The sequence below is a fragment of the Mytilus trossulus genome, chromosome 3 (assembly GCF_036588685.1).
Source record: "Mytilus trossulus isolate FHL-02 chromosome 3, PNRI_Mtr1.1.1.hap1, whole genome shotgun sequence".
NCBI lineage: Eukaryota > Metazoa > Mollusca > Bivalvia > Mytilida > Mytilidae > Mytilus > Mytilus trossulus.
The window spans coordinates 18,724,688-18,749,874 of record NC_086375.1 but is presented as its reverse complement, the minus strand read 5'-3'; the positions used below and the strand labels follow the sequence as shown (position 1 = coordinate 18,749,874).

The 25,187-nt window shown below is 32.0% G+C and overlaps 1 protein-coding gene across 1 annotated transcript in view; it reads left to right on the top strand.

Annotated features, from left to right (window-relative positions):
* LOC134710317 (uncharacterized) overlaps positions 1-25,187 on the top strand; it is a 176,809-nt gene that overhangs the window by 134,906 nt on the left and 16,716 nt on the right. The window contains exon 24 of the mRNA XM_063570626.1: positions 15,447-15,584. Coding sequence (XP_063426696.1) covers positions 15,447-15,584 — 138 coding nt within the window. The remainder of the gene's footprint in view (positions 1-15,446; positions 15,585-25,187) is intronic.

The window sequence follows — 25,187 nt, the reverse complement described above, 5'->3', positions numbered from 1 at the left end:
ATGAACACTTTTTCATACTAAATACTAAACTGGCAGGTTTTTTTCTGATATTATCGCAACTTCATATCTTACAAGAAAAATGGTTTAACGAGGTAAGTGGTACTGCATAATACACTTATACAATATAAAAAAAAATTAGGTCTTTCGAAACGACACGAATGGCCCCATCTGAAAAAGTTGAAAAATCTGAAACTCTACACATGTGAACACAAATATGATAGTCCAGTCAAACTAAGATTTAGTCTCAAACTAATTGCAACAGAAAATGTTTTAGTTCGGAACTATAGCATTATACCTTTTATATACACAGAAAAAAGTCCCATAAACTCTAACTTGAGGAAAACTCAAAATCAGCATTTTTAATTTCCTATGGAAATTAACATTGGATGGGGAGATAACTCTTGCAAAATGAGTCTTTTTTTTTGGTGAGTTTTTGGTTGTTTTTCTTGAAATGTATGTAAAGTATGATATTTCGATGGGTTTTAAGTTTACATTTGACTGAATTATTTAATCTCCTGCTCATGAAATGTACAAAACCGAATTGTTATGGGTAGTACTATTTTTTTCATGCATTTGTCTTTAAAGAAATTGTAAATTTGAAGCTTTGTAACCATTTTGAAAAAAAGATGTGAAAATTTGGTAGTATTTATATCTGTATATTATATTCTTTCAACAACTTACTAATCTTAAAAAACTTTAAACCACAAAAAGAAGAATACATGCTTTATTAATTTTATTAAATTTGAGATTCTTAACCTTGACATGTTGAAAAATTCAACAAACGGTCAACTAATGAATTACGAAATCTAGATTATAGCTTGATAAAAGATATGACAACACCTTTCGAGTTGTTTGTTATACTCTAAAGACCGCTAAAAATCAAGAATCAATCCATTCTGTTTATTAGAAGCGGTACAGTTAAAAATTTTATTGATATTTCTGTATTTTTTTAAAGAGTTAGTTCCCTTTTCAATGCAAATCTCCATAAGAAAATTTAATGGTGATTTTTCTCTTGATCTTCCTCAAGTTCGATTTAATAGGATATATTTTGGGTATAATGCTAAAGATTAACACTTAAAAATCTTCTGTTGCAATTACTTTCGGGTTAGGGTCAAATTTATGCTAGATTGACTGGACTATGATGGTAGTCTTACATATCAAAATTCAGCTTAAAATCTGTAGTCGTATAGAAAAAAACGACATTATGTAACTGTAATTGTAAACAATTTTCAAAGTATTAATCCCTTAATTTCGACAAAAATCAGCGAAGCGGAACGAAACTTTAATTTGATCTGCAACTCATCATAGTTTACTCACATACCAAAAATCAGTCCAATATCTCAAGGCTTTAGGAAAAACTCCGTATAACTATGATTTTATCTAATATATCAAACTCAAAAAGCCGTTTTTTCGACTAAAATAATCGGAGCAGAACCATCCTTTAACTTGATCTGTTACTCATCATGGTGAACTCACATACCAACAATCAGACAGATATCTCAATGCGTTTAGAAAAATCTCCGTATAACAGGTTGGGAACAAACCCCCTGTATGGTGATTATACCTGTATAGAGGGATAAAATTATCCCTCTACAGAGGGGTATTTTTGTTTGCACTGGAATTAAAGCAAATTAGGGCATAAAGGCATTTTTTAGTTATATTGGCTATAATCTCTAGCATTATATGCATCAACATATGCACTTTACTAAAGATTGGGATAACCAGTTTTCTGCTAAAGTAACAAAACTTGCAGTCTATTGTATACCTATCTGAACACTTGATCAACAACAAAAGGAATAGTTGACCTTTAAATTTCATGTTAAATCTAAAAATAGAAATTCTGTTCAATGAGGCATAAGTGAGTAGAATTTACCTGACCATCACAGCTTTCAATCATGGTGAACAATAGATTTTAGATTTAGTCAGATAAGCATCAAACTGGGCATGTGCATATTAAATTAAGTACATCAATTGGTACATCAACTGTTCCAGGTTACTGCCATAATAAGAAGGGAATGCCTTTCTGCCCTATTTTGATTTAAATCCAGTCTAAACAAAAATACCCCTCTATAGAAGGATAATTATACCCCTTTATAGAAGGATTATCCCTCTATACAGGTATAATCACCATATAGAGGGTTTGTCCCCAACCTGTATAATGGTTTGTTGCGGAATGATGGAATGACAGAATAACGGAATGATGGAATTACGGAATTACGGAATTACGGACAAGGGTAAAACTGTATGGCCCCGTCAACTATGTTGCGGTGCCATAAAACATAATAATTTTTATTCGTTCGGAAAAATAAACATTATGGACCCATTTCTAATTCGAACTTATGATCTTTAATACATCTAAATTCCACACTTTGAAAATAATTTTCATATTGAATTCACTTACATATTATTAAATAAATAAGTTTGAACTGGTGTCCAGGTTAACATTTTGTTCCATGAATGTCTAAAGACTGTATTGTGTCCTCTCAATATCGTTTGTTTAAACTTATAGTTGAGTGAATGTCTCATGGACGGTAACATTTCTAAGTAGGTGGACTTTGCCGGGAATTACTTTCTAACAGTAATATATACTGTAAGATAGTAAAAATAATAATCTGTCAGTACCAAGTTTTTGAACTAGCCCAAACTATTACAAAAAACTATGATATAAGTTTCATAAAAGATCCGGCAAGAATTGTAAACGTGAGACAGGACGGATGAACGCACAAACGGTACGACTGAAGGACGGACGCCCGTTATGTTCATTGATCCTGCAACTTTAAGCGGGGTACAAAAATATATGAATGTACGATTTGCCGTTTACGCCCACCAAATTTGGTTAAAAGTTTTTTTTCCATCTTTAGTCAATTAGTTAATTGTGTTACTATAATTTTTCACAATAGCTTTCAAACAAACTATCAATATTAAGGTGTCACAAATATGGATTAATTTGTATCTAAAAAAAACCCATCACAATTGTAACCAAAACCTTAACGAATTTCTGGACTCTTAACTGAACCATGTCAATCGCTTAACCAAACAATACGAATTTGGATATCTTGGTTACCCTTCGTTAATTTCTTAAAAACAACAATTTCAATTTAGATAGTTTGACTTACAGTATAGATTCAAACATTTAATTTGCTTTTTATTTGCTCATTTGAAAAGAACTGAGGCAATTGTTTTGGGAAGTAACATAACTTATCCATGACCAACTTAACCAAATTATGACAAAATCACTGTACTTAACGCTCCTCGATATGACAACCTTACTACCCGTGATCATACGACTTTTGAGATAACAAAAAAAATAATTTCTAAACAACTATTCCCTCATGGATTTAATTTTTTTTTGCTATTTGACAAATCTTTCTTTTTCGAAATAACGAATACATAATATCAAATTTTTAAGTACGTCCCTTTTGAATGAACTCCATATTTCTACGAGTATTTGATTGTATTTGACTTCTTAGAGAATTTTCGTGACCACCATTTTTCTCTCGTGCATGTCATACAAATGTAGATAACGTGAAATTTTGCAAGAATAAGTTAGTTATGTCACTCTTTTCAATATAGCTCAGATCAAAGTTATTATACTTTGGAATAAAACAATTATTCAGAGTCGGGCGAATTACATTTCTACAATTCTTATGGCATGATTTATATATTGCTGTTAAACCATCATTATCCAATATTTACACGCAATTATAGAAACAAACACTTTAATAAATTATTGTGATTTCACTTTAGGACATGATTTATTTGCACCTTAATTGTGTTTGGGTTTTTATTTTTGAATTTGTTTCAAGTTACATCAATATTTGTCGAAATTTAAGTGAATTTATTTGAACGTATCTCTGTAAGTTTACAAAAGAATTAGCCTTTTTGTACAATAATATACTGCTTTCCCTGACAAACGTATCCATTCCAAGACGATCACTTTCATTTATACAAACATTGAGTCACTAATTCCTTTGTTCTTTAGTAGTTTATCACAAAAGTAATGCATTATTTTGATGAAAATTATCCAGTGTCAATTTTGCTTTGCACACCGGTTGAAATACCAAAATTCCTTCTGTCTGTTCTGTTGTCTACGTTGAAAGAGAATCAGGGGGTTTCCCCTTTAATATTGTGAACTCCAATTCAAATCAAGACTAATTCCTCTATTTCTACGCACGTTTATTATTATTTTTAGTCAGTCGAATATTTTCATGTAGGAAGGTCTATACAAATGGTACAATAATTTTGCTGATATTCACCTAATGGGTGACTCGAATGTTCAATGACGTGTTCCTCAAACTGACCACTTCATTACTAGCATTGGTGACAAAAATAAAATGTCTTTCTTTCGTCAGACGATTTAAAAATAGAGCAATGATTAATACAGCATTTTTAAAACGATGAAAAGAATTTTAGTTTTTCTCACTCTCTACATAGTCAACCTGTTTATTGTTGCAGCCATTTCTGCAAAATTTGGAATACATTTTTGATATTACCTCCGTTTTTAAACATGATTCGCATTTTTTTTGTGCTGCCCAATTTCGCTCTTCATGAAAAAAAGGTAAATGACAAAAATACTGAACTTAGAGAAAAATCAATTCGGAAAATCCATAATCACATGGCTAAATCAAATAACAAAACGAATCAAAAACGAATTTCCCAGGGTAACACTCTATTCCCTTGCTGACGCTACATATATACCCTTATTTTGAAATAGGTGATAATTTTTAGATTTCAGATAAGATAAGTCATTTGTAGTATTTGATGCACTTCTCTTTATGTTTTAAAGCAATTTCAAAATCATGCAAAAAAATTAATGATATTGTTTAAATGACTTATACATGTTTCCCAGATTAAATTTTATAATACCATTTAAATAAGTCTTTTAAAAAAGGCAGCTGAATTTGCCAATACCATGTTCAAAAAGTCAAATAAGCTACGGTCATTAGCAATATTGTTTTATACTGGCCCTTTTTATTCATTTAATTTGCCTAAACCCTGTTTGTACATCAACCACATGGAACCAAGAAAACTTCAAATGTGTAATCTAGTTTTTGAACAAAGTGTGTGTATTTTCTAGTTATCTGGTTAAATCTGGTTAAATCCCGTCTTCTTTGTAGCATAGCAAAAAGGGCCCGTCTAATGACAAGTACCGGATTCCGTCACTTAATATTTTGTTCAATTCACTATCAACAATGTCTTCTTTTTTTTTTGACTAAAGGGATTCAACGTTCAAGTATCTTTATGATTCCCTGTATCTATTTAAATTTAAAAATCTTTATGTATAAACTCTGTAAGATTAATTTTCTCAATAACGGTTAGTTGATCAGATGAATTATCTTCTAAGTGTTGTAAATATTTAGGTAATACTTCTAACAATTTTGTTCTCATCTAATCTTTAAGAGTTTTAACATTCATAACTCAACCTATACAATATTTGCATTTAACTTTACTGTCCTTTGGTTAATATTAATTAAGCAAAATCAACGAACACTTTTTGTCATTTTTGGTACTGAACATTAATTCGGTACTCTCATTGGTTTTAACAAACCTTACTAAAATTGTCCGTTTATAAATTTTGAAACTATAAAGAAAGTAATGTTTCAACTGCCTTAGGCAAAGTTGACCTGAGAAGAATTTGAGTATTTGTTTTAGGTATTTTTGTCATACAACTCTTCAACTGTTTCGGTACTTATACTTCCATCGGATTTCAAATGTTTGACTTTGAGCGTTCAAGATGAAGGTAAATTCAGAAAAGCGCTTTGGACGTAAGAAACTATTGAACGTGGTTTTTTTTCAATTAGCAATTAACTTAGCAAGAAAGTTCATTCCTAAATTGCCTGAGCCATTATCAATTTGAGCAACTAACCCACCTTTACAAGTTAAAGTTTCTCGTCAAGTTGTTCCCTAATTATTAAGGCAGTATCAGTTGCTGTATGACATGTCAGTGGCAGTCTTGGAAAGTAAAGATTTCTCTTTATCAAACAAATCTTCAAGAAAAATACAATACAAACAGAAGCACATGAATTGACATTTAGCTTGCGCATCATATCATTATGTTTTTCTTCTTCTACAATCGAGCAGGAATTTTTATTTATATCATCTATATCTTCTTTTATTTTCATCTTTTTTTCTAGTTACACATTACGCGTGATACTTAAACTTTATACTACGCGCTGATCTACTGAACACCAACTTACTCTTACGTATTGATATATGGTGTCCGAAAAATACAGCAACGCGTTCTTAAAAGTTGCAATGGGACCATAATAGTGCTGAGGTTATACAATTTTGGTTCGACTCTCTATCTTTCTAGGAGCACAATAAACGCATGAAGTTGAACAAAGATTACACGTTCCTGTCTAGTATTTAACAGTAGACTATACACATTAATAGTGAACTAGTATATGAAAACATTTGAGGATGGTATTGATAAAAAAAATTGAAAACAACACGTTTAATTATTTCTTGCGTCCGAAGCGCTTTTCTGGATTTACCTTCATCAGGAACGCTCAAAGCCAAACATTTGAAATCCAAAGATATATAAGTACCGAAACCGTTGAAGAGCTTTATGTCAAAAATATCCAAAATACATAGCCAAATTCATATAAAGCCAACTTTGCCTGAGTGAGTTGAAACCGTAGTTTCTTGATAATTTCAAAATTTATAAACGGTAAGGGTCACGAACCAACACTGATTTGGATTCGCCCGTGTATGATACAATAGAACATTTTTGTTGTCAATTATAATGGTTATATCATTTGTTTGATCTGTTTATCTGAATAACACAAGTAATTAGTTTATGTTTCGACTTTTGAATTTGAATGTCCATTTAGTATCTTTCGCCTTAGTTGCATTGGTCATCTCTGATCTGACTTGTACTGTTTTGGAACACATTATTAATTATTTTACGATATCGGTAAACTGCATGCCGTTTACAAGATTGTTTCATTCCTTCCCACCAACTACCGGTATAATGAAATTAAAATAGATTTATAATTTTATTCCGTTATACACAAGCTAACAATTCATGCATCTCGCAAAACCAACCTTATGCTACAAGTAATTATAGTTCGTTTGTTAAGTAACCGTGCATGTTTGTGAGATTATTTAGACCAAATATAAACTACAAACCTGACTGTAACTAGCTATATATAATTCCGCATTTTTATAGAAACAAAATCGTAGCTAATATGTTAATTTAATTTATAAATCGATGTAATGAAAAATAATATAAACATTCTTTTTAATATTATGTATTTTTTCTTTCATTCTTAATTGCTGTTTATTGTTAGTGAAAATGCATGACAGCTAACAGAATTAAAACAGCCAGTCATATGTTGTTTTTAAGGCATACAGTGGTTCACTTAGGCATCGTAACAAATAACATTTTAGACAATGTAACAGAAAATAAAATTGAGAAAGGAAATGGTGAATGCGTCAAAGCGACAACCACCGACCATAGAGTAGACAACAGCCGAAGGCTATTGATGAAATATAAATTACTAGTTCTCTCCGTTCATTCAAAAGTTTGACTTAGGATTCGAGATGCCAGTCAGTTCTAAACATACCAGGATACTCATTGATATTGAAATGATAGCAAAATCAATATTGTAGTGATGTGTGTATAGTATCTTGCAAACCTCGATCTGTCTTAATTCTTTAAGTTTATACTGCTCTCTTAATTATCACAACTCTTTCAAAAGTAAATAAAGTCTTCTTTAATAAAGCCCTTTTGTTTTCCTTTCAGTTGAAACGAGGATTTCTTTTTTGGGGGGACTGAGGGTGGAATTTCATTCTTACTTATTCATTTTTTTGTTATCTTTACTTTTTAGTTTTACTGTAGCATATTTGGCTTTTCAGTTTCATGATTCGAAACATTTTTAACTTTTGTTCATAGCAATAGCTTAGTGAATTTTGGAGATATCGAAGAACAAGAATATGTAATAAATATATATTCACCTTTGCAGGTTTCTGTTGGTGACCTTCTGTTGTTGTTTTTTTTTTTTTTTTTATTTGGTCGGGTTGTTGTCTCTTTGACACATTCCCCATTTCCATTCTCAATTTTATTCCATATATATTAAAAGGACATAAAGTATTATTTGATAAATTTAATTTAGGTGACATTTACGTATTTATAAATACGAAGGTTTAAACGCTCATTAAAAGTCGACAAACAGTAATGACCCGGAAGTATGCAGTATTTATACATTTTCGTGTTATTATATTCTTGTCGTTGTTGACATTTGCCATTATTGTAATGATGCATGCCGATAAACATCACAAAAAACATTTGTGTTTGACTTTAACAGTCATAAGGACATAAGGACAAGTGAAAAAATATATTGACTGCGGAATAATATATCATATAACTGGTTTATTTTTTTATAAATTGATATACTAAAAATGAAGGTCAAAACTTTTTCAACGAAATATTTTGTAATACTTTTCTGAATGCCTTGTTGTAGGTATCTAATAAAAAATCATATGTGTTTGCATTTGTGAATGAAACTTCTTCAAGGACACACATCGAATTCTCTGGTGTTTTCGTTTGTGTATGTAACTTCTTCAAGGACACACATCGAAATCTGTGGTGTTCGCGTTTGTGAAGAAACTTCTTCAAGGACACACATCGAAATCTGTGGTGTTCGCGTTTGTGAAGAAACTTCTTCAATGAAACATATCGCATTCTATGGTGTTCGCGTTTGTGTATGTAACTTCTTCAAGGACACATATCGAAATATGTGATGTTCGCGTTTGTGAAGAAACTTCTTCAAGGAAACATCGAATTCTCGGGTGTTCGCGTTTGTGTATGTAACTTCTTCAAGAAAACATATAGAATTCTCGGGTGTTCGCGTTTGTGAATTAAGATTATGCAAGGACACACATCGAAATCTGTGGTGTTCGCGTTTGTGAAGAAATTTCTTCAAGGACACACATCGAAATCTGTGGTGTTCGCGTTTGTGAAGAAACTTCTTCAATGAAACATATCGCATTCTCGGGTGTTCGCGTTTGTGAATGAAAATTCTTCAAGGACACATATCGAATTCTCAGGTGTTCGCGTTTTTAAATGAAACTTCCTCAAGGACACATATCGAATACTCAGTTGTTCGCGTTTGTGAACGAAACGTCTTCAAGGACACATATCGAATTCTCGGGTGTTCGCGTTTGTGAATGGAAATTATTCAAGGACACATATCGTACTAAAATAATATGTAAACAAATAGTCGCTTTCGCTTCTGTTTCATTGTAGGTTCCCGATTTGATAAATATTAATTTTGAAAATATGTAAATCGTCGTGAATACCATGTGTGTGAATGAACTACAACAATTATAACATTAAATCTTTTAAAAGAGTTTTTATGAAATGATATAACTTTCTCCCATCCTTAATCAAGATATGTATTCAATATACTTGCTGCAGTATTAGTGTTCTGTTTACTTTTTTACTTGTAAATTTAATTAAATACACAAAATTTGTTTAACTAGATCTTACACATTCAAACGAGTTTATCAGTGTTTGAACTTGACCAATTCACTAACAAACAAATAGAAAAAAAGGACTGTTATGATATGTTTGTGAGTGACTTGGTCCAGTTTATACACCAATAAATTCCATAAAAAAACGTTTAATCCTTATGTGTTGTCGAATTAACCTAACACATGATTATATTTTTTAGTTAACGCAAAAATATGTTATCCATTAATTTTGCTATATGATAAAAAAAATAACTAAAAAATATTTAATTATCATTCATATGAATGATTGGATTATCATTATTTCAATTATATGCACGAAGTTAATTTAAAATTTTGTTATTATCGCCGCCATCTTGTTTACATTGGTTACAAAAAGTGGTATAGTCAACGTCGCTTACCGAAAAATAAATATCGTTCGGATTCACTAACGGAAGTCATCTCGACCAAACATATACATGTATTTCCTAATATGCAAATCATATAGGAATTATTCCAAGGTAAACTATTTGAAAAAAAATATAGTAATATCATATCGGCATAAGAAACAGTCATACTATAAGGGTTAGTAATAACGTCACTAAATCATTTGTTATATTTTTCGTGACGTCAAAATGTAACGACTCAAATACACACGAAACTCTCATATATATATTATCGAGTACATGCTTTGTTAACTGCTTATTTTAGACTTATTGTATTTTATATTTGTAGATCTGTGTTAAATTATGGTATAAATCAAATATGATATGTTGAGTCAAATCGGTGAAAATGACTTTGTCAGGTAGAGCCCCTTTAAAAACTTTGTTGAATTAACTAGGTTATATGACAAAACCCTCCATAAACGTATTAGACATTTTCTTCATTATCTATGCTTCTTTGGGAAAATGGGAAATTCACTCATTTTACCGTTAATTATTTTTATTTACTATACATAATAAAAAAATATATATTGTATCAAGCCATACAAGTATACTCAAACTGAATTAAAAACTTTAAGGAATAAAAATAACTTTGCAGAATTTCAAAGACACAGTTTAGAATGGCGTCAATATAGCCCCTTATATGACTAAAGTTCCAATTCAAAATACAAAGGTTTTATTTGCATAAAAACAATAACAATAATTGGCAAAGGCTCATATTTCAGTACCTTATAAAAATGAATACAGCATAATGAAATAATATGTTTTGATTAAGAAGCTAAAATTTCATTTCTATAATTGAGACATTTGCGTATATAAGAGCTAGTCACTTTCAGCACATTTAAAGAATTGAATCTTTGCAACATTTTTTATGGTTTAAAATTGTATTTTATGGTTACCTCACCCGATGTACATACTTTACAAACTCGTTCATTGGTGGTTAAACCTAAGTGTTGTCCTTTTTCTAAAACAAGCAATCTCATGTTACAAATAGCAAATTAGAAATGTCATCTCTTGCTATTTAGAACATCAACATAAGAACTACACAGATTTGAATTCTGATATTGATGAAAAAGTTTAAGTTTGAATGAATGCATTTTTTATGATTGATCCTGTGTGGACTGATCAATCTCTCATTGTTTAAAATGAAATTGTCCCCTGAATTATCAAAAGCATCTAAAACCTCACGACAATACAGTAAGATCGGAGTTACTGATGAAAATTTTTTTTTTATAAGAAAATCTGTCCTAATATTTTTTTGTAAAGAATTCCGCTCGAGCCGATGCTAGGAGACGTCTTTTAAAAAAATATTTTTTTTGTTCTCGGTTGAAGCCCTCACTGTGACTTTAAGATGAAGAACAGAAATAAAAGCGGTGTTCTTTTGCTTTTGTGCTAATTTTGTGTCATGGGTGGACACCCCACATCCTTTGCTTTCTTTTCTTTCTGTTTTCTTACTAGCTTTTCTATAAACATGAATACAGATACATTTAGGTTGTCATTACACTTCAACATTATTCCCAAGTAACAAAATTTTGAAACGGTTTGTATGACATTATTATCATAATTACACTCGTTTAAATATGTTTTACCATTAAATTAAAAACTAAAAGCTTTGATGATTGTACATTAACATGTAGTTTCGAATTCAAGCAAATGTTTAAGGCCATTGACATAATATATCATGATAGCTTTAACAATGACGAAATAAGAAATGAAAGGGGTCTTTTAGCTTGAACATTTACTTGTCAACGTCCATAATTAACATAAATCTGAAGATTCTGAAACTGACTAATAAAAATATTCAAATTTCAACAGGGTTTTACTACAGGAGCATAATGCACATTCTATATTATGCCTGGTATAGAATTAAACCGACTCGTGTTTGTTTGTCGAATCTTGAACTCGAATGTTTCATCGACCTAGTTAAAGTTGATATCCTAAAGATTTTGTTCATTTTTACAAAGTACAAAAAATGATATAGGATTCGTTCCAAGGTGCAAAATAAACATCTGATATATGATTTATTTTAAAATTAAATGATATACTTTCAAAAACTTACAAGATTATGTAAAGCGAAACCAAAGATCTAGAAAAAAAAAGGTTCACATTAAAAAGTCTTCAGTCGATGTGTGTTTTTTGGTTTTTTTTGTTATACCTTGACTATGTAATTTTTGTCAAATGATATATTTGCAATGACAACAAATTCATTTACGTAAATATTGTCTTAATGGATCGAAAAGGTATGGTAGTCTAATTATATTAACACCTACACATTTCCCTATCGATCATCATAAATCCGAATTGTAAAAACAATAGTAAATGTATCATTCAATGAACTGAACCAATACCAATGTATATAACAGAAGGGACATAATGTGTTATTCATGAGTTGTATATCTAGTCTCAGAAGTATACTGTTGAATATTCAACAAAATCCTGCACATAGAATTCTACATAGAATTAGGCTTAATTTATTGATGCCGGCCGTACGTTCACTGCAGTGGCCAACAATCTTGTTCTATGGTTTTGATGAATACTAATCGCATTGCCTATCATTCCATATCTTATACTTTTATACTTCGCGGTTTAATAAATGGCAAATTTAGAACGCAACTCATTGTTATGTTAGAAATAGAATTTCATTGAAAATGAACAGATATCAGCTGTTGTGAAATTTTTCGCGCTTTAAAGACCCAGTCACACTGTCACGTTACGGCTATCCTGTTTTGTTACTTTTAAAAACGTACCGAAACGGCAATATACATAGCGAACCGTATCGATCCGTAATTAAAACGGCAATATAGTTAAGTCTTAGATGCATAATTTTTAAAATTAAGTGTTAGTGGCTTAGAACTAGCTGTCAGATAACTGCGAGTACTCTCAGATCTGTACCTAATATCTTTTTGTTGTCGGGAGGTACAAGTACCCGGCCACTTCCACTTGTATTTTTGTCCATCTGATGAGTTAAGCCTTTTTCAGCTGATTTTTATAGTTCGTTCTTATGTTTTACTGTTTACCACTGTCCCAGCTTAGGGGAGGGTTGGGATCCCGGTAACATGTTTAATCCCGCCACATTATTTATGTATGTGCCTGTCCCAAGTTAGTAGCCTGGAATTCAGTAGTTGGCGTTTGTTTATGTGTTTCATATTGTTTTTCGTTCTTTTTTTATACAAGTAAGGCCGTTAGTTTTCTCATTTGATTGGTTTAACATTGTCATATTGGGGCCTTTTAATAGCTGACTATGCGGCTTTGCTCCTTGTTGAAGGCCGTGCGGTGACCTATAGTTGTTAATGTCTGTTTCATTTTGGTCTCTTGTGGACAGTTGTCTAATTGGCAATCATACCACATCTTCTTTTTTTTTTTATATATGTAGATATGCGTGGATTGATACTTGATAAGTCCCGTATGTAGTAGTCTGCACAATTAAAAACCTAGAAGGAACGTGGAAATTCGTTGTAAAACGCACTAAACGTATTTGATTCTTGTCACTAGGTGTTATTACAGATTAGTACGTATCTGCCACGTTTCATAAAGTTTTTGTACAGTATATTACGCTTCAAGGTACGCATTACCTCAGTGCTCTTCAACTTCGTACTTTATTTGGCCTTTTTAACTTTTTGGGATTCGAGCTTCACTGATGATTCTCTTGTAGACGAACGCGCGTCTGGCGTATATAGTAAATTTAGTCCTGGTATCTATGATGAGCTTGTTTACTATGTTTCATGACCTTTTGCTAGGAAATATTACGTGTCTATGCGTATTTCTACGCATATTTATTTTCTTCTGCGTATAATCAAACCAGGTGTACCCATATTTCACGCCAATTGCTAAAATATTTCCGCAGTTTAAGAGAAATGAACAAACGGATGGAATATATTGTGGATTATTGTTACACAGTTATTTCAACAAATCGTTGTCAAATCTATCTCATCACCCCAACGCCAAAGATTACAAGGTGGTTCGAACATCTATTTAGACCAATTAGAATAAACTAATTAACAATGTCCATGTCCATTGCCAGGTAGCACAAGCCATTGTATGGTGACGCGTAAAAATACTGTAATTGTTTTAAGGAACTCGACACTTCATAATTTGTTTGTCTAATACTTTTCTATACTTTTCAATGTTTTCTTTCTGTTTTTTATGTTTATCAATTTATCAAACATAGTATATAATATGTTTTCACAGTTTGCAACATCTTAATTGCGAAAAGCTTTCGAACCTTTTTCATTTCAATGGTAAGTCTTATGTGGACGAAACGCACGACTGGCGTATTAAATTTTAAACCTGGTACCTTTTGTTAGCTATCATTTCTATGTTTTGTGTCCTATTTTTTTTCAAATTTATTTGAATTGTAGTCCTGTCATGTAATGTTGTCATTTTAATGTTTATTCAACATTGCCATAACACGGGAGGTTTGGCATGCCACAAAACCAGGTTCAACCCACCCTTATTTTCTTAAAATGTCCTGTACAAATGGCCATTGTTACATTATAGTTCGTTTCTTTGTGTGTTACATTTTAATGTTGTGTTTCTGTTGTGTCGTAGTTCTCCTCTTATATTTGATGCATTTCCGTAAGATTTAGTCTGTAACCCGGATTTGGTTTTTTTTTCTCAATCAGTTTATGAATTTCGAACAGTGGTATACTACTGTTGTCTTTATTCAATTGCCCAGAGTACTGAGTCTTTCAATTGTTTATGTCTAGGGAAAGCGAAATAATGTCTTGTTATCAAAAAAGATTTTTCCTCTTCGTCATCTTTAAATATATCCAAGGGTTTTAAAATATTATTATTTATGTGTGTTTCTGTCTTGCCAACACTGTGGGGAATATTACATGTATTAGTACCAAGGAAATCGACTGTAATACAGATTTGGATTTCATTGTTTTTATTATTATCCCGTTCAATAAGGCTTTCAGAAAATAACGCATATTGTGTTTCAAATCAACTGGCTCGTTCGTACACCTCTTAAAGCGCAGCTATCTCTTCTCATTGGTTTTCTAGATTTACCTTGCTCCCTCTCAAAACCTCTGTCTTTTCTGAGTTTCATTATTTAAAGACGCCGTTTCACAGGTTAATAATCACATCTTAGTTTCACGTGATACTGTGTAGAATAAACGTACAAAATCGGAGAGAAACGTGCAAAAACGTACTTTAACTGTAGTGAACCGAATAAGAAACGTTTTGACCCCTTGTAATTTGTACAGAAACTTAGTATAACGTAGTTTATACGTAATTAAACAACTTAGTAGAACGTGTCCCGTGTATTTACCGAAAAAAAACGTATCAAAACGTAACAATACGTAAACAAACGTATCAAAACGTGGCATAACCTAGTAAAACGTACGGACCGTTAAAAAATGACAAAAATATTAAACGAAGCGTTTCTAAACGCACTAAAACTTAGTTGTCGAAACGTCACAGTGGAACTGGGGCTTTAGTTATATACCAGTTCCAAAGCAAATTGAAGTAATCATGATCTATAACCATGAGAATCAATAGGATCGGCACTTAATGAAACAAACTTCCTACATTTGATTTAATTTGTAGGTGGTCATTTGGAATTGTGCTATTTGAGATAGTAACACTTGGTGGAACACCATATTCAACCATAGATCCAACAGACCTTTTGGAATTCCTAAAGAATGGAAGGCGGATTGAACGTCCTGAAAATTGTTCGGAAGAACTGTAAGATTTAATATAAGTTTTGATTCACCACTGTGTATTGCTAAGCAAGAATAAATGAATTGCTAAAGAGGAAAATCACCAAAATACTGAACTCCGAGGAAAATTCAAAACGGAAAGTCCCTAATCAAATGGCATAATGGTTGCACTTCTGTAAATTTTGACAATTCAATATCCCATTTGAACTCCTTTTACGGCGTAAACTGTACCACTTTTACTATGAAGTTTTGAAAAAAAATCTTATCCTAGAATTGATAGTTCATATGCAACACATTTTTTTTTCAAATATAGGGCTGTGCGGCATATTTTTTTTACGCTTATATGCCCTGAACTTCTCAGAGTTTAAACTAACACTTATTTTCTTAACTATTAAGGTTACCACAGATTTCAATGTAAACAATATGCACATGTATATTTACTGGTAACATTCCTAAGTTAGGTCTCTGTGAGGTGGAACACAGCGAACATAACTCGGAACCAGTTTGTAAACAAAATTAATTTTCTATGAATATTCAAGATCTCCACAAAAGAGGCGTGTTTTGAGAAACAGCTGTATTTACAAAGTGCAACCTATACAAATGGTAAAACACATCAAACGCATGGACAACAACTGTCATGTTCCTGACTTGGTACAGACATTTTTGAATGTAGAAAATGGTGGATTGGACCAGGTTTTATAGCGCTAAACCTTTCACTTGTACGGCATTTATTATAACATCCAACTTATTAATATCCTTTGGTTTTTTTTTATTCGTTCCTTCAGTTCTTAAATTACATCAAAACATACTTGAAGAATATTGAAAAGTAGAGGCACTTCAATCATTGCTAAACAAAATTGTTAATGCGAAAAATCAAAAAAAAAAGTAAATGATTGTTGGGTGAATACATTTTGTCTTCGCCCTGCTATAAAGATTATGTATCACAAAAATTGAAAGAATAACTCTTGAACCTTCTGTCAAATTAAAACAAAAACATTTTCTGTTCCTAGAATGCTCAATTAAATTATTACAAATCTGAAGTTTAACTTCATATTTACATATTTAATGAAATAGTTTATACTGCATCAGTGTTCTGAATTGTACAGATTGAGCGTTATCGACATCAAGATGGATCGTTTAATCCAATTATTGAAAATGTGTTATACTTGCAGAGTTACCTACTTTCAACGTATGTTATATTGATGCAAAGTAATTTGACCTTACCGTGCTTACGTAAAGTTTGAATATAACAGCTTATGACAAAATCATCTTTAGTAGAGAAAAAAATATATAAATAAAAGAGGGACGAAAGATACCAGAGGGACAGTCAAGATAAATTTTACATTAATGTTAACCTTCAATCATTAGTTTATATTTCATTTCCATCTGAGCAATATCAAAACTGTGTATAGAAAATATGGGTACATTTTATAATTGAAATCGACTCAGTAAGAATAGTCCAAAAATATTGAATTGAAATAATAATTATAGCCGCAAAAATTTAAAAGACGAATTATTCACTCGATTTTTATTTCATTTATTACACACATTCGCATATCTCTTTATGAAAATGATTTTAAAATCAAAAGAAAGATGGGCCAATGATTTGAATAACTAAAAGAATTATTTTTGTATTTGTGTTCATATGGCTGGTCAACACAAACAAAAACACCACAAATGTTTTAATATTTGAAATAGAAATTCTTCTACATTAAGAATGCACGTTCCACGGAGAGTTAAATAAGAGACAATTATCGTAATACCTATTCGTAATATTCTTAAAAATTAAAAATCCCGTCACAACTAACTATTCTGTCTGTTTAACCTGTTTCATTATTAATATTTGTTTAATCTTGTGTATGCCCCACCTACGACAGTAGAGGGGCATTATGTTTTCTGGTCTGTGGCTCCGTTCGTCCGTCCGTTCGTTGTACCGTTCGTTCGTCCGTATGTGCGTCCGTTCAGGTTAAAGTTATTGGTCAAGGTAGGTTTTGATGAAGCTGAAGTCCAATGAACTTGAAACTTAGTAAACTTGTTGCTTATGATATGATATTTTTAATTTTCAAGCCAAATAAGACTTTTGATCCCAATTTCATGGTCTACTAAACATAGAAAGTGGGAGTTTCAGGTTGAAATTTTTGGACAAGGTAGTTTTGATAAAATTGAAGTCCAATCAACTTGAAACTTAGTACATATGTTCCCTATGGTATAATCTTTCTAATTTTAATACCAAATTAGATTAGTACCAAATTTCGAGTCCATGGAACATGGAAAAGGATAGTGCGAGTGGGGCATCCGTGAACTTTGGACACATTCTTGTTTTAGATATAAATCAAAGGCGTTTTGTTTTTATTTTAATGTTGTAGAAAAAAATATCGACAGATAGTAGGTGATAAGCACTCATTGTGTCCCTTTAAATACTGATATCAGACATCAATATTTACATTTTTAATTGCATATTGGAATAAAGGTTAACAACGTATACATTGTCCGCAAAACATCAATAACTGTCTAAACACCTTTATTCTTTAGATCTTGGCATTAATATTTAGATATCAAAAAATAAATCCAAAACGATACCGGGTTACACGATGTATTTTACAAAATAATAAATGTGTGTTAAACATCTTGTAGGGCAAGCTCTTGTTGATGTATATTTTGAACAAAAGATATCCGTGAAATCTTGATTGAATATTCAAATTCGACAGGTGACCTGCAAAAAATCGAACTGGGTTCTTTATTTAGAAAATTAACTTAATTTTGAAATAAAATATACTGCAACAATTTACTGTACCAGAGGTTGAATGAATCTATCACATTTTTCTACTTTATCTGAAGTAGTAAATATATAGATTCCACAACTGCAACAAGTGTATTGCGACATTTCTCCACTCGAAACAGTTAAATTTTAATACATGTATTTAAAGCGCGAGGCTCGCCGAGCTTTTGAAATAACTAACATTTAACTGTCTCGAGTGGAGAAATCTCGTAATACACGAATTACAGTGGTGGAATCTGTTTCTCTAATGATTTTGATCCTTCCTTTTTTTTTTTTTAAAGATTTGAGGAATGTTTTCTAATTTAATGTGACGTCATCAGGCATGGTCGCCTTTTTCATGACGTCACAATAAAAAAACTTCAGAAGAAAACAAACAATTACCGTCACAACTAAATTTCAACCAATCGTTTGCCGAGAACAGATTTGTTAACTACTGAGGAGAAATAATAATTCTTACACTGCAACAAGTGTAATACGATATTTCTCCACTGGAGACAGTTAAATTTTATTATTTAAAGCGCGAGGCTTGGCGAGCTCTTTAGCTAATAAAATTTTACTGTCGAGAGTGGAGAAATATCATAATACACGAGTTATAGTGTCGTATACTGTTTCTCTAATGCTTTTAAGTGTTCTTTTTCAAAGATTTTCAAAAACTTGTGTTCTTTATATGCGACGTCATCAGGCATTGTCGCCTTTTTTCATGACGTCACAATAGGAAAATTCAATAGAAAACAAAACATTTAGACGTCATAATCAAATTTCGACTAATCATTTGCCGAGAACAGATTTTTCACTAGTGAGGAGTAATATTTTTTCTCACACCACTCAGGAAATGTATAAATAGTACAAAAATTAGAGAAATATTTTTCTCACACCGGTCAGGAAATGTGAAAATCGCACAAAAATTAGAGAAAAAGGTTCATGACACACGAAGGGTTACGAAGATATATATAAGGGCAACAGCAGTATACCACTGTCCAAAAATTCATACATAAGCATATAAATTTCATCTTGCATATTTTCCTTCTCGTTTTTCAACTGTTAATCAATTGGTTTACAAAAGGTCCTCAAAATCAGACATTCGTTACTGTAGTTCTCCAATTTCCATTTGAGTATCTGCACTTAGTTTCTGTACCTTGTACGAATTAACTACAACGATATTTTTTTTCAATTTTGTAATCTTCCTTTCAAATGAACGCTTACTTATATCTCTATTTTTCATTCGCTTGATCATGCCTTATTTGATGTTAATTCTTATTATCATATTATCCCGGAAAGAGGTCTGGGCGCAAGCCCATTCAATTCCGCCCTATGAATAACAGGCGTAGCTTTCTATCTTTTTTTTCAATTCTTCATTCTTTCTCCATCACGCCGTAGTTTTAATTTTGATGTGATCTTGACATTTTTCATTGACTTGTTTATTCATCTTTCGTTCATTCCGCAAAATATGCCGATGATCAAGTAAAACTATTATTTCCCTCATCGTTTCGGAAGTGAAAAAGAAATCTTATATACATTTATTCCTTGGATATATTTTACAAACACTAGCAGTTCTAGTTTTACTATTCATTTTAATCAAAAGGACACCATTCCGACCAGCTTACGACTTTCTATCGTCTATATGACATTTATTTTTTTTTACTTTTCTAGCTACTTTATTAATCTGTGTTTTCTAGTTTATACTTTCTTTCTCATTTGCGTGATATTTAAAAAAAAATGATTTACTCCGTATCGACAAATTACATTAACGATGAGCTGTGATAGTACAATGAATCAGTGTACCTTCTCTTACATGATAAATTGAAATGTGTTACTATCCTCTGTACAACCCTCAACATAGTGCAGTTCCTCAACTAACACATTGGGTGTGCTATTCACATGGTGGAAACTCAGATATACCCTCAGGAATAATAGAATATCTTAGCTGTATTTGTCAAAACCTTTCAGAATTGTTTATTCTCACAACTCTAGAACTTAGTACTTTAGTTGGTCTTTTTAACTTTCTGATTCAAACGACATTGGTGAGTCTTTTGTAGATGTTTCACTCACAGTTAAGTTAAAGTTAATGCTTCAGAACGGTTCGTAATGCTTTCTATTAACGTCTATCCCATTTGTATTTAATTGTCATTATCAACCCGCTGCTACAAAGAAAGAGATGCTTCTGATGTATGACCAGCAACGGCCATGACCTGTGCATTGGGATACGATTTGTTAGCTATACCAGTTTTCCTCGGTAACTAGGAACGAATGTTGTGTGTAGATTTCAAACAAATTGCACTTATTGCTCAAAAATGATATGAAATTGGCAATCGATTTGTCGCCCACATGAATGTTATTATACCATGTAGGGTCATCCTCACAGAATATCGAATTGCAAATTATTGAAGTACACATGGTGTACTTGGTGATAGAAATATATTAGGGTATATAGTTTCCTTATGTGAGCTCCGTAAATAGACAGATAAAGTATCCTAATACAATGCGTTTTTGTTCTGTCATTGCCACTTTGGTTTTTCTTTGGAGCTCTGAAACTTTTCTCCATCAGTTTTATTGACAAATCGTCTTTTACCAACTCCATCTTAAGCTGGCTTAATAACATATCAACTATGAGAAAAATCCATGTTCGCTATGACAAGCCCCGATATGAAACATGAAGCATGAAAGCTAACGGCCTGATTTATAGCATAACAATTTACGAAAAACAAAAATGACAGACTAACCTTTTCTTTTAGTAATAAAACCGTTTCAAGCAAACAATGACAAATAAAGGTCTCAAAATCACTACACCGACACAAAAATTACAATTTGAAAATAAAATGCCTTCGGCAAACACTCTTAACTAACTGCAAGTCCAATAGCGTTACATGCAGAATTCCTTTTTAGCTCACCTGGGCCAAGTGAGCTTTTCTCATCACTTGGCGTCCGTCGTCCGTCGTCCGTCGTCGTCCGTCGTCCGTCGTCGTCCGTCGTCGTCGTCGTTAACTTTTACAAAAATCTTCTCTGAAACTACCAGGCCAAACTAAACCAAACTTGGCCACAATCACCATTGGGGTATCTAGTTTAAAAAATGTGCGGCATGACCCAGCCAACCAACCAAGATGGCCACCATGGCTAAGAATAGAACATAGGGGTAAAATGCAGTTTTTGGCTTGCGTATAACTCAAAAACCAAAGCATTTAGAGCAATCTTACAAAGATAAAATTGTTTATCAGGTCAAGATCTATCTGCCCTGAAATTTTCAGATGAATCTGACAATCCGTTGTTGGGTTGCTACCCCTGAATTGGTAATTTTAGAACATTTTTGCTGTTTTTGGTTATTATCTTGAATATCATTATAGATAGAGATAAACTGTAAACAACAATAATGTTCAGCAAAGTAAGATTTACAAATAAGTCAACATAACCAAAATGGTCAGTTGACCCCTTTAGGAGTTATTGCCCTTTATAGTCATTTTTAACCATTTTTCGTAAATCTTAGTAATCTTTTACAAAAATTTTCTCCTCTGAAACTACCAGCTGGCCAAACTAAACCAAACTTGGCCACAATCATTATTGGGGTATCTAGTTTACAAAATGTGTGGCATGACCCAGCCAACCAACCAAGATGGCCACCATGGCTAAAAATAGAACATAGGGGTAAAATGCAGTTTTTGGCTTATAACTCAAAAACCAAAGCATTTAGAGCAAATCTGACAAGGGGTAAAATTGTTTATCAGGTCAAGATCTATCTGCCATGACATTTTCAGATGGATCAGACAACCCGCTGAATATTATTATAGATAGAGATAAACTGTAAACAGCAACAATGTACAGCAAATAGTTATCAAAAGTACCAGGATTATAATTTTATACGCCAGACGCGCGCTTCGTCTACATAAGACTCATCAGTGACGCTCAGATCAAAATAGTTAAAAAGCCAAATAAATACAAAGTTGAAGAGCATTGAGGATTCAAAATTCCAAAAAGTTGTGCCAAATACGGCCAAGGTAAGTAAGACCTAAAAATAAGTCAATATGACCAAAATGGTCAATTGACCCCATAAGGAGTTATTGTCCTTTATAGTCATTTTTAACAATTTTCATAAAATTTGTAAATTTTAACTAACATTTTCGACTGAAACTTTTAGGCCAAGTTCAATATAGATCAAGATAATTGTAAGCAGCAAGAATGTTAAGTAAAGTAAGATGTACAAACACATCACCTTCACCAAAACACAATTTTTTCATGAATTCAAATGCGTCCTTTGTTTAATATTCACATAGACCAAGGTGAGCAACACAGGCTCTTTGGAGCCTCTAGTTTTCTATTCTTCTTGTTATCTCAGTATAATATATATCAATTTTATCTTAATTTTCACTACATCGAACTTTTTATTTGTATAGAATATGGCTATGTTTTATGATACGGGTTACAATGGGTTCAATGTAAACTACGAACAAAGCAAAGGATAGTATATGAAAGGAAAATGTCAATCTCTATAAGATGTCTGAATGTCTTAAATCAAAACCACCCACCTGGTTAAAACAAGATCAAACTGTTTGGCCCAGAGCATCGATTGCTATCTTTTTTTCCTGTCATTACTATGACTGATCCATAGTATATACGAAGATGAGTCACAAGGTGCGACGCTTGTCTACACGTGTCACTGCTTTTTTTTTTACAATTTACAATGAAAGCGTGTTTCTTATGGGTCCAAATTGTCCTAGTGATTGAATACGACATGAAAGTATGTTATATCATTTTTTCCTTATACTAATAACTTGATACTTTTAGACTATTGAACTTTATGATAGATTTAAGAAGAAGTTTTTCCTTCAATAACTCCAATTTATGATGCAAACTTCTTTAAAGATGTTTTTTAAATAATCGTTAGAATTTAAATCTTTCATTTCGAAATATGCGGTGCTCCAATTTTTTTTCATAAAAATAATGTATAATTATTTATGATACGTAACAAATACAGGCAACAGTAGTAAACCTCTGTTCGAAACTCAAAAATTGATATTAAAAACAAATTCGGATAGCAAACTAAAACTGCGGGAAACGCATCAAATATAACAAACAATATACTATAAAATGTGATGTATGATAGAGTTCTCAGAATGTTTTTACTTTTGTAACTGAATCGCAAGAAAAAGTTCCACATTGTTGTCTTTGCTTTGTTTTGTTTTTTTGTGTGTTGTATTTGTTTTTGTGTGTTGTTTTATCGTGAATTACGCTGTTGGTTTCTCTTTTTAATTTTTTAACATTTTATGATATGGGGCTTTTTATAGCTACTATGCGATACGAATTTTCTTCGTTTCTTAGTGCGTTTTGGTACTTTTTTACTTAAATGGTGTTTTTTCTAGTCCATGTTGAAGATTTAATTTGTATAACGCTTATAATTAACTGTCAACAAAACTTCGCTCTCACCCAATATAAAATTTACTGGCCCCGTATATATCATATAAGGTCACTAACACACTATGTAATTAATAGTATCAGTCGTTTCACCGATTTGGCTAAGTCGTTTAAACGAGTAAGGTAAGATTTTTTTAAAGATTTAGCAAAGTCATGAGTTAGTTTTGTTGTTTAAACGGCTTAAAATAAATTTCAAAGAAACAATTCTTTCGAACAATTACCGGTCTCAGTTTTAATGTTTGACAAATAATGATGTTTACGGTCCAAATTCTTGTGAAGATTTTAAGTATGTAATTTGAATTTTTATTAATTAAAACCAGATTTTCTGATACATTTGCCAAACTAGTTGCCTTATAGTACATTATCTTTGCTTAATATCTAATTTGTGTAAATAAAGGTACAAAACTTACAGTTTATTGCGTTGATTGTAAATTTGTGTTTCAATATTTTTCTCAGCCACACAAACAAAAAAGGATGGGCTTATATCTATGTGGTTCATTAAAGGGTTGTCCCTGGCGTTTTGTTTTTAATCTGACATCGTTGATTTCAAAATGAAATTTATCTCCATGCCTTTATTACAGAGAAAACAAAATCGTGAATCAAAATTAATGGTTAAAATTAAACACGTTTTATTACATCTTTGCTGATAACAATTTTATCAATCTATAGCTTCAATTAACTAAAGGGTTATTGATTTATGTCGGATCACAAGTGTGTCAAATAACTGCACATAACTGTTTTACCTTAAAAAAAAAAAAAAGAATAAACCTCAATAACGTCAATCATAATGATATCATGTGACGTAAAAAGTAAATCACAAAAATACTGAACTCAGAGGAAAATTCTAAACGAAAAGTCCCTAATCAAATGGTAACATCAAAAGCTCATACACATCAAACGAATGGACAACAACTGTCATATTCCTGACTTGGTACAGGAATTTTCTTATGCAGTAAATGGTGGATTGAACCTAGTTTTAAAGCTAGCGAAACCTCTCACTTGTATGACAGTCGAATCAAATTCCATTATATTGACAACGAAGCGTGAACAACACAAACAGACATAATAGGTTAACATTTCACAAATAGGGGAGCAGCAGTCAACATTGTTTAATAATTTTAATTACCGGGGGGGGGGGGGGGGGAATAACAAAAAGCACAAGAAGGCAAATATCAAATTTAACAACCTCACTCATTTCTGTCTTATTTTTGTATTTTATTTATGTTTGTTAAATCAACCCATAAAGGATTGAAATATTTTAAGTGCTGGGACCGAATGGTTAGATAAACATTAACTCTGACGTAGAATCGCACGTTTTACGTTAGAATATAAACGTCATAAATATATTTTGTCGTTCAATAACATTAACGGTACCAATTTTCATGCACGAGATGCGCATTTCGACAATACATGTCTCTTCAGTGATGCTCATGGACAAAATATTTGAAA